At 35.8% G+C, this 10,046-nt stretch overlaps 2 protein-coding genes across 4 annotated transcripts in view; both read right to left on the bottom strand.

The window, feature by feature from the left end:
• LOC140961362 (oxysterol-binding protein-related protein 4C-like) overlaps window positions 1-579 on the bottom strand; it is a 9,557-nt gene extending 8,978 nt beyond the window's left edge. Inside the window, exon 1 of the mRNA XM_073419839.1 lies at window positions 444-579. Coding sequence (XP_073275940.1) covers window positions 444-446 — 3 coding nt within the window. The 5' untranslated portion in view covers window positions 447-579. The remainder of the gene's footprint in view (window positions 1-443) is intronic.
• A 2,151-nt stretch (window positions 580-2,730) lies between these two features.
• LOC140961260 (subtilisin-like protease SBT2.5) lies at window positions 2,731-9,882 on the bottom strand. 3 transcript variants are annotated; one of them, XR_012172323.1, is made up of 13 exons: window positions 9,522-9,882; window positions 9,298-9,394; window positions 8,733-8,951; window positions 7,967-8,111; window positions 7,456-7,850; window positions 5,848-5,943; window positions 5,669-5,741; window positions 5,244-5,529; window positions 4,471-4,796; window positions 4,000-4,267; window positions 3,621-3,902; window positions 2,875-3,361; window positions 2,731-2,837 (listed from the first exon to the last, which is right to left on the bottom strand). XR_012172323.1 is itself a non-coding variant. In XM_073419670.1 (12 exons), exons 3-12 carry the CDS (start codon window positions 8,909-8,911, stop codon window positions 2,955-2,957), a joined length of 2,457 nt encoding a protein of 818 aa, XP_073275771.1. In that variant the 5' UTR covers window positions 8,912-8,951; window positions 9,298-9,394; window positions 9,522-9,882; the 3' UTR covers window positions 2,731-2,954. The 3 variants fall into 3 exon arrangements, 2 of the variants coding, with proteins under 2 accessions (XP_073275771.1, XP_073275772.1); XM_073419670.1 differs by having other exon boundaries at window positions 2,731-3,361; XM_073419671.1 differs by lacking the exons at window positions 9,298-9,394; window positions 9,522-9,882 and adding an exon at window positions 9,081-9,242 and having other exon boundaries at window positions 2,731-3,361.
• Window positions 9,883-10,046: the final 164 nt, after the last annotated feature.

The following is a 10,046-nucleotide window of genomic DNA, read 5'->3' as shown; positions in this document are numbered from 1 at the left end:
TATATATGGTTTTATAAGAATTATATATTATTATTATTATTATCCATTTTTTGAGTTCCATAAATGATAAGTGTACAATTTAAGCTAAGGGCTATGAAAAGCATTTTACGGAAAATAAATTACGCAAAAATTCCAAGTGCAAGGAATACATTGACTTTCTCAACAATTATGTCAACATGCACAAATTTCTTCAATCTTTTTTTTATCGAGTTATAAAATGTGTGAGTAGTGTACGTCAGATATTCCTCTCTACGCCGTAGATCGGACGCCGGAAAACTGCCCGGACTCGCCGGGAAAACCAAGTATAAACAGTTGAGTAATTTTGAGAAACTAAAGATTGTATTCTGAACATTAAGGAGCTAGCTTGCAGATGATCGATATAAGATTGTGCAAGAAGTATTTAAATTTATATATGCAAATTAGAGAGATGGAGAGGTACGTACCATTGGAGGAGGCTGCGAGAAGTTGGAGCTGAGCGACGGAGGAAGCGAGAGATCGGCGAGGATTTGCACGTTATTTCGTGGTGTATATGTGGGGAAATGAAATGATCAACGGATTAATTAAAAGGCTTTGTTAAAGTATTTTTAGTGGAAAAAACCCTTCCATTTGAAGTTACATGCATTGGGATGATTATGATATTTCTTTTTTTAATAAATGATTTTTTTTTTGCTTCTAATTTTGAAAAATAAAGTAAATCCTAGCTCTGTTTATTTAGAAGATGGGTATTTTTTAAGACAAAAACTTGTGTGAGACGGTCTTACAGGTCGTATTTTGTGAGACGAATATCTTATTTGAGTCATCCATGAAAAATTATTATTTTTTATGCTAAGAGTATTAATTTTTATTGTAAATATCGGTAGGCTTGACTCGTCTCACAGATAAAGATTCGTAAGACCGTCTCACAAGAGACTTACTTATTTTTTAAATGTTTGAAAATAATATTAACAAATTATTATTAGTATATATAATTTTCTCATTTTGCTGTTACTTTTTAAAATTAAAATAAATAAATTCTGGTGTAAATATTTATGAAAATATACGTATGCAAATGTGTATGTATTGATTTCACTAGTGTAAAAATAATGTTGGTAAATATGGATCAGTGAAATAATAATACCATATAATTTATATAATATTAAAATTTTAATATGTAACTAACAAGAAAAAATTAGAAATAAAGTCCGTGAAAACAGTTGCAAGGATCTAGACGGCAGGTAGATTGAGTGATAGACCTTGTCTAATTTGTCTATTAAACCATTTGTCATCATCCAAAAACTATGCTAACACACCTCCTAACAATAGTGATTTTAGTAAAATGTGATTGATAAAAACAACAAAACAGAAAACAATACCGACATATTTGTATTTATCGTATGTTAGTATTTAGTATTTCCCAACAAAAAAAAAAATACCCGCAAATTGAAGTATTGTTGTTGATGGTTTATAATGCATCTGATACGGAGATCCAATTTTATTAAGTTAAGTCATGTGAGCGGCTCGAATAAGTTTTTCAATCAAATTAAGTAGTAAAACAACTAATAGATAAGTGTGGAAACAATTCAATATATAAAGTGAATAAATAAACTCAGATAAGATCATATTAGATAAATACAGATGATTGAAAGTAAATAGAGACGAATTTTTTTTTTTGTAAGATCGAAAACAAATATTCTACGTTTCTCATTTTTCTGTTTCCAGAAGGACTCCGCTAAAAGATTTGATTAGTATAATTCTTATACTCACTTCAGCTCGGTTTAACAACCATATTAAACTGAAACTCCTTGAAATAATTCAACAACTTAATTTGTTTAGAAACACTACTTTTCTGAAAGTTACGTCGATTGTCATTGTACAATATAACTCATGTAAAAAAAAAAGATAAGTGAGAATAAAATTGTGCATTAAATGATCATTAAATGATCTAATAGAACTTTTCAACGTGTGCAAATAATTTGAAATAAAATTTTTTAAAAACGCTGATGATTCAGAGAATGTTTAAAGGTATGTAAGATTTAGAGTAGCAGTTGTTTTTTAAAATATTTTCTATGTAATCTCTTTTTATAGATGATTATCCAACGTTCATCAATATAGACGATACTCACTATCGTACCTGATGTCTGACAATTTTGCAGAAAATGATACGTGTCCTTGTCGTCCTCTGAAATATGGTATTGGGCATTTAAATTCCTTAGATACTAACTAAATAAGACAATCATCGAATACTTTATTTTGTTGTCTGTGATCACTGATCAAATATGAATAAAGTCAAAAGATAAATGATTGTTACACTCAAAAAATATCTTCACATCAGTTGATGGTCAGCTTGGCAGTTCAGTTAAGTACCCTTATGCTGTAAGCTCAGCAAATCAATTCTTACTTATCAGTGTAGTTCAGTTGGTAATCCAAAAAGATGTTAACCTAGATAGTGCAACATTTTTCTATGGATCAGAGAATGCAAAATGCTATAATTCAGGTTTGGGTTTGAAAACTTAAAGACAATTTACTCAATGATAAAATCATAATTGAAATTCATTGATCTCAAATTTATCTCCCCAGAGCATCTTAAGTTCATTCGAACTATGATTATGGTTGTGATAGTAACCATAACAACCACAAAAATTATAGCAGTGTCTGAAAGCCTATAAATAATTTAGTTGTCTCAGGAAAATAAACAAGGTTTATTTATTATTCAATAATCTTATAATCTTAGAAATTGAATATTATATTCAGAACAAAGAGAGAAAATATCATTAGATTTTCCTAAACCACATAATAACTATATGTTACATTATATATTATTGAAATACAGGGCATTCTACCATAGTTTTATTACATAACTGAAAACAAAACTTATAAAATGAGAAGAAACCAGACTCCCCCCCTCATTCTGATGATCATCTCTCCCCACATAATCTTCTGGTACTTTACAAATCACTTGGGCCCAAAACAAAAATCTATCGGTAGAACCCCATTGCCACAACTGGGATTCTGACTTTATGGCCTCTGCTCCCTTTGAGCCAAACCTCGCCAAAGCTGTATGTTCCCATTACTGATCGAACTGAAAGAGTAACAGAGAATTTCCGGGAAGTACCAGGTCTAAGAGTCATTGCTGGAGGCCACGTTTCGATGGCCACTGCTGGAGCCATTCTTGCTGTGATCACGTATGTTTCTTCCCCAGCGACATTTGTAACGGTACGTGTAACAGTTTGAGTTCCCACCAGATGGGATATCATGATTGAGGGTGTGTTGAGATTTGATGGATGGCTGAGAGTGTAGTTGCAGGGGGCATTCGTGTAGCTGCTTATCTCATGCTTGTCGATACCAGGTGTGGTGCATAAGAAGCCCAAGTAGTCCTCGTATCCTGATTCGAAATCTAGGTGAGTAGAACTTTTAAAAATGACAGCCTTTTTAATACAATGGACATAATATTTAAAAACAAGATCATCAGCAAACACACTGCTGCAACCTTTGGTTGAACATAGCTAGGCACTGTCAAAGACACGGTTAAAAATGAAGCTCGACTTCCGTTCAACAAATGAGAGCTTAACTAGAAAGAGAGAGTTCAACCACCTGAACTCTTTTGATTGATAAAATGGGTGAAGAGGAAATACGTTGATTACCTGCATCAAAGATCAGCCCAGGATTTAAAGCGGCTCGGGGATTGACATGGCCACTTCCACAATCAAAAGGAGTTGCGGGAACAAAAGATATAGTTTCCGATCCTGAATATTGTAGGGCTTGCAAGGGTCTCTCCGCTCTGTCGATGGTTGTCGCCGTAGTCATCAAGGCTGATTTTATGGCAGCAGGACTCCAGTGAGGGTGGTTCTGCTTCAAAAGAGCAGCAATTCCGGCTATATGAGGGGCAGCCATGCTCGTTCCGGATATCATTGCAAATCCTTCATCTGCTTAAATGAAGAAACATGTGTTAGAACTCAAAAAGTATATTTGATTTTGGTAGATTAAGGTAAAATATGTAACATAGTATCCTAAAAACTTTACTGGTGTAATTCGGCTCATCTGTTCCATTTGGTGCCCAAGCGGCCCAAATTAGAGATCCGGGAGCTAGAATATCTGGTTTTAGGAGATCTGCATCTTGAAAACTGTAATCTTTGATGTTGGGTCCTCGAGCAGAGAATAATGCTACTTGTGGGGCGGATTTGTGGAGGATAGGCTCCTGCCCTTCTCCAATGCTTCCTACTGCCTTGAAGCTTGTTACTCGCCCTGTCCAATCTCTCGGCGTGGAGGCATTATAGTAGTCTATGAGCACCTATAAGATGTGACCGTCCAAGAATGATCGTCGCGAACGAGAACCGGAAGCAAAGTCAATTTGAAGTGAAGTAGACAATAATTTTGTCGGCAAAGTCAATAATGTCATCGAATTCAAAATCAAGCAGAAAAGAAGGCTTTTGCTTTCCGAAAGCTTAGCCAATGGCGTCAATAACTGAGAAGATGAGAATTAGTAATAGTTACCATTGACTTGCTAATATCGGTAATGAGGATCCCAGGGAGCCCAAGTGGAACAGGATCAAATTTTGTCCCAGGAGAGGCATTTTCAACTGCTAGCACAAATCCAACTGCTCCAAGACTCTTAGCTGTCTCGGAGACTCTCTTGATTGAAGCAGTACCAACAACAAAGTTAAAAGAATATCCACAGAGAAGAATCTTCCCCTGCACTAAATTTCTGTTCAGTAGTTCAGGGCGCTGGCAATCCGAAGGACTATACTTCACGACTGATGAATCTAGCATCACATCATTAGCAGCAACCAAGCTAAATGTCCTATTTGCCGGTGTTGCAGCTGAAAGAGCAGGCAGGGGAGTAAGAACATAAAAAAAAACAATAAATTGAAAGAAACTGGCAATAATCACTTGAAGGACACTTAAATCAATGAACGATAGATAGTACGATGGTCAACATCGAGTTAAATTCTAGGATTATTTCATGCAAAAGTAACATTAGATGAATGAGCCATAATTCTTCGTGATAGAAAATAGATGAAGGCCATTTACTCTTGAGTAAGATTTTTGTAAATGTTTGAAATGCAGAAAATGAGGGACAAAATTGTCTATTCAACCGGAGAAGTTGCAAGCCGGATTGAAGTTGCAATTTCAAAGTTGCTTATATTTTCACTTTGTTTCTCCTTCCTATTTCCTGCTGCTTCTTATTCACCTCATTAGGCTGAAAATTGAAAGCTTGTTCTGTAGACTTTAAATGAAAAGTAAAACACTGAGTTGTATGAACTTACGGGACAAGCAAATTCCAGCCAAGATTTTCCCATTCCCCAAAGTAAGATGGTTTTTGTATCTTCGATCATCAATTGCAGCAGCTACAGTTGCTATCCATGGGCTGTAAGACAGCAAGGTTTTGGGAAAGGGGCCGCCATTTCCAGCAGCTTGTACGACAAAAACTCCAGCTTTCACAGCTGAAAGAAGGGTGGCATCAAAAGGATTTAAGAAAGTAGTTTTTGTGGTAGTTGGAGGGCTGTTGGGGCCAACTGAGAGATTCAGAATATCCACACCATCATGAACTGCCTGTCAAAATGGACATCGTGTCAGAATGCTGAATCAATTGTAAATATACAACACAAGCATCCCTCATATGATTCTTTCATCGTTTTTTAAATCCGTCAGATATTTACACATCCTGAGTTCTGACAAATATTTGGACTACCTGATCGATGGCAGCAACCACATCGGCTACAAATCCACCAAATATTCTGTACAGCGCCTTGTATACAGCAATTCTACACAAGTGAAATAATGTAAACTGCAGGATCACACATTTTGATTGAGGAGAATAATGACAGGTTTATATCCCAAAAGTGCAGCTAAATACCATCAGAACCTAACCTTGCACGTGGTGCCATTCCACTTGCCTTTCCGAATTCGAATCCATGCATCCTCACAGGAATCCCATTATTTCCAGCTGCGATAGCAGCTGTATGACTGGGAAAAAAAATTTAAATCAACTTCCAAGTATTTCCATTAAAATACATCTACAAATTCAAATTAAAATATAAGAATAATCCAGACTAACTAGGAAGCAAACAATCATTATCCAATTTCATTTTCTCTGAGAGGAAAATTAACAACTAGAAACAAACACACATGTACGCTATTATGCAATCATTTTAGATGTTGGGTACAAAGCCTATGTCTGCACGTAAACATTTACATACTATACACCATTGGCATCGACAAAATATCATATTCAAATGACAAAACAACAAGGGTGAAAAAAACAGGGAACATAGAGTTCAATTAGTGACTCTATGAGCGAAGAAATAAAAAAACGAAAAGGGACTTTATACAGTAGAGAGCTAGCTTAGAACTGGGCAAAACAGCAAATACAAGTTATAATATTTAATTTTGGAAAAGCAGCTTTCAAGGCCTGTTCCTTTTGGTGAATCAATTGAGCCCCTGATACAATTTTTGTGCCATGGAGCTTCACCAGTTAACTTCTACAAGCAAATAACTTCTAGATCAAAGGGCTCCCAGAGGAAAGAACTACACAGTTTATCCAAATCCAACCCTTCAATGTTTTTTAAGGCAAGATAATTTCTATATACATATTATGAATCGGCACTAGGGGTGTTAACGAATAGAACCGGCTCACGACTCACGAGCTTTTCGAGCCGGTTCTATTCGTTAACACGGCTCGTAAAATCCTTGATGCATATTCAAAATTATCGAACCCTAGCCGAATTCAAACATGTTCGAACTTTTTTCCGAGTCGAACTTGAGCCCAAATTGTTCTGTCTGATAGTTCGCAAACCGCTCGCGGCTTGAAAAATCTTTGATGCGTATTCAAAATTGTCGAATCCGAGCCGAACTCGAACATGTTAGAACTATTTCCGAGCCAAATTGAGCCCAAATTGTTATGTACGATAGTTCGCAAGCTGCTAGCGAACTTTAATATTTATTAATATATAATAATAATAATAATAATAATATATTAAATAAATATATTTCAAACTTTTATTTTTGAGTAGCTTGCGAACATGTTCGAATTCGAACCGAATTCAATCCAAAATATTAACATTTTCGAGATTCATACCGAACACGAGCTTGAATATAACTACTTTGAGCCAAATTCGAACCTTAAAATTTGCTTCATAGTTGGCTCGAATCAGTTCATTTACACCCCTAACCATACCTTTTGGGTTCAATAAACCTTTTGGATCATATTAATCAAAGAGATTACCCCAAACATGAGATTAACAATTCACAACCTGGTAGAATAATTAAAAATTTAACTATCTGCTAGGCAGCTAAAATACCATGAGACTGAGAGATAGTAATTCAACTAATTTGCAAGTCTTCTCCAAACAGGTCCACCCAAACCACAGTAAGAACAAGGGTGATTGAGGGAAAAAGAATAATAACTTGAACAACTTCATAAATATATAAGATTCGCCAATCTCGATGAATTTGACAACAAAGAATGATAACTCAGACCTTCCATGTCCATCACCATCATAGGGAGAATCATAATCAATATCTGGATTAAATGCACCAGCTACTTTTGCTGCTTCAGCAAAATGTTGAGCTCCAACAATCTTTCCATTACAAAAGTCCATTTTTGTTTCAGGGTCAACTTCACACTTACCTCTATACTTGGGAACAGGTCCATAAGGCTCGGTGTAATGGGTTGCAAAGCTTGGATGAAGAGGATAAATTCCCGAATCCACGAAGCCTATAACAATATCCTCCCCAGCTCGGTCAAAGCCGCCACCAGTAGGCCACACTCCAGTTGGAAGCCCCAAAAATTGTGGGGTGTGGGTTGTGAGCTTCCTCACTTTCCAATCTCTATCCACAGACATCACGCCAGGTGCTTGTCTAAGTATTTCTGCCTAGTAATATGTTTAAATGTATGAGGAATATGAGTAAAAGAGGATTGAACATTGATCAACTCAACGAAAAAATGAAATACATAAAGAAAGGAAAAAGTACAAGCAAAGAATGTCACCTGTTCGGGAGAAATGTGAACTGCAAAACCATTGATCAGATGGCGGTAGCTATAGAGTTTCTTGAAGGTGCCTTGGTCAAACAACAAGTCAAGAAGCATATCATGTCTTTTCTCTAGATGGTGGGCGTAGGACGTGACCGATTCACTGGAAGGGAACCAAAAATATAGAGGTAACAAGTATTCAACATTCAGTATTTCAATCGATCTTCTTTCAAAAAGAGAAATGTAGTAAAATCCCAAGAAGCATTGGGCATTGGTGATGAAATACGACATAAGTTCAATCGCCAGTCATTTACATATTCCTTTTGTTTGAGTCTATTTATTTTCTGTATTTAAATATTCCTTTAGTTTGAGTCTATTTATTTTCTGTATTTAAATATTCCTTTAGTTTGAGTCTATTTTATTTTCTGTAATATGTAATAAGTAATGTTTATGATTTATCAGAGAAAGTGTGATCGAACAACTTCCTCATAACTGGAGTAAGCAAAGCACACTAAGACCCAGACAGTGTCCCTGATATCTCTCAGTCAGAAAACTAGCTTCCTGCCAATCCTTCACGGAGACATCAAGCAAACAGACAAGAAGCAATATAAAATTTAGTCACAAACTTATGTAATACGAAACAAAACCGTCCAATCACCTATCAAAAGTAATAAGATGGTCCCACACAATGAACTGATATAAACATCAGATCAAAAAATTGTTTCTGCTTCGACAAAAGGCAGCACAATGATATGAACTTTTACTCTAGATATTCTAAGAGTACCTTGTGACATCAATTTTTTTATCAGAATCAGATTCCACCGCAGTGCCTTCAAACCCATCAATACCACCTCTATAGCTTATTATGGGTTCTCCTTCCATTGTCACGATGTAGATTTCTGCCCTCCCGAAAATCATAACACTAAATAATATTAAGACGATAAAAGAACCATTCAACTCCATGTTAAACGTCCAATCCAATTCTGTTCCAACTCCACCCAACCTGGCAGAACCAAATCCATTCAAACAAAAATCAATACATATGAAACTAGATGTCAAAATGAAGTTATAAGAGAATACAATGTGTCATGCACGAAAAAATGGAATAATTTTCAAAAGGAAAACTTTATACTTGCAAGTAGAAAGCGCCTAAAGAAGAAGCACCCAAGGGTGTATTTACTAAATTATTGAATCAAGAACACGATCTATGCATCTCACGGTGGTGTTTGAGCGTGCATATATGGTTAGACCAATGAGATTTCACATTTTATAAATTAAAGAAGACAAAATTTCCAGACAGGTAGGCAGCGGATAAGCAAATAAGTGAGCAGAAAACTTGAGCTCTATACCTCGCTTTCTCCTTTTATTGCTTTTGATCTTCTTTCTCTCACTCACATTTTCTCCATGTGACTAATCACCTACAAATTGACTAATTACAATAACACCCTGTACAAATATATGAAAAGAATGAGGTAAGAACAAGCAGAGAATCAAAACAACCAGTCCAGTACAAAAACAACACAAATCCCACCAAGGAAAACGGAGAGATGAAAAAGGTGAGATCTTTACTCACCTTGATCCAAGAAAAGAACAAAACTCTAAAATGCTGCACAAACTACTGCATTATCACTCCCATTTTTCACCAATCAGCATTCCCACAAAAAAAATCTATATTTCCCACAAAAAAGACATGAACATCAAGAAAATGCAACACCCCATCAGCTCACTCGAGTCAATATTTTTTTTAGCAGAACTAGAAAGAACTGAAATGGGTACAATATTTTTTTCTTTTTCTGGTGTGAAATAGTGAAATGTGAAGGAATGAATGAGTGAGCGAGAGAGTGGAGTAATTAGGGTTGAATAAGTTGGGTGAAATGGATTTAATAGGCGGAGACCAGAAAGGACCGAAGATGAAGGCCAGAGGTCCCATCACACCATTGAACTATTTTTATCAAGAACGATGCTTTATTTGCACCCTTCCATACCCTTTTTGCCCTTTGGTGGGTCATACTATTATATATATATAATAGTTTTGATATCTTGCACACCTATGTGAGCACCGATGAGGTGTCACTCAACTATTGAATGTGATGAAATA

The sequence above is a fragment of the Primulina huaijiensis genome, chromosome 16 (assembly GCF_012295235.1).
Source record: "Primulina huaijiensis isolate GDHJ02 chromosome 16, ASM1229523v2, whole genome shotgun sequence".
Classification (NCBI taxonomy): Eukaryota; Viridiplantae; Streptophyta; class Magnoliopsida; order Lamiales; family Gesneriaceae; genus Primulina; species Primulina huaijiensis.
Note: the sequence above shows the minus strand (reverse complement) of the source record. Positions and strands in the feature narration are given on the sequence as shown.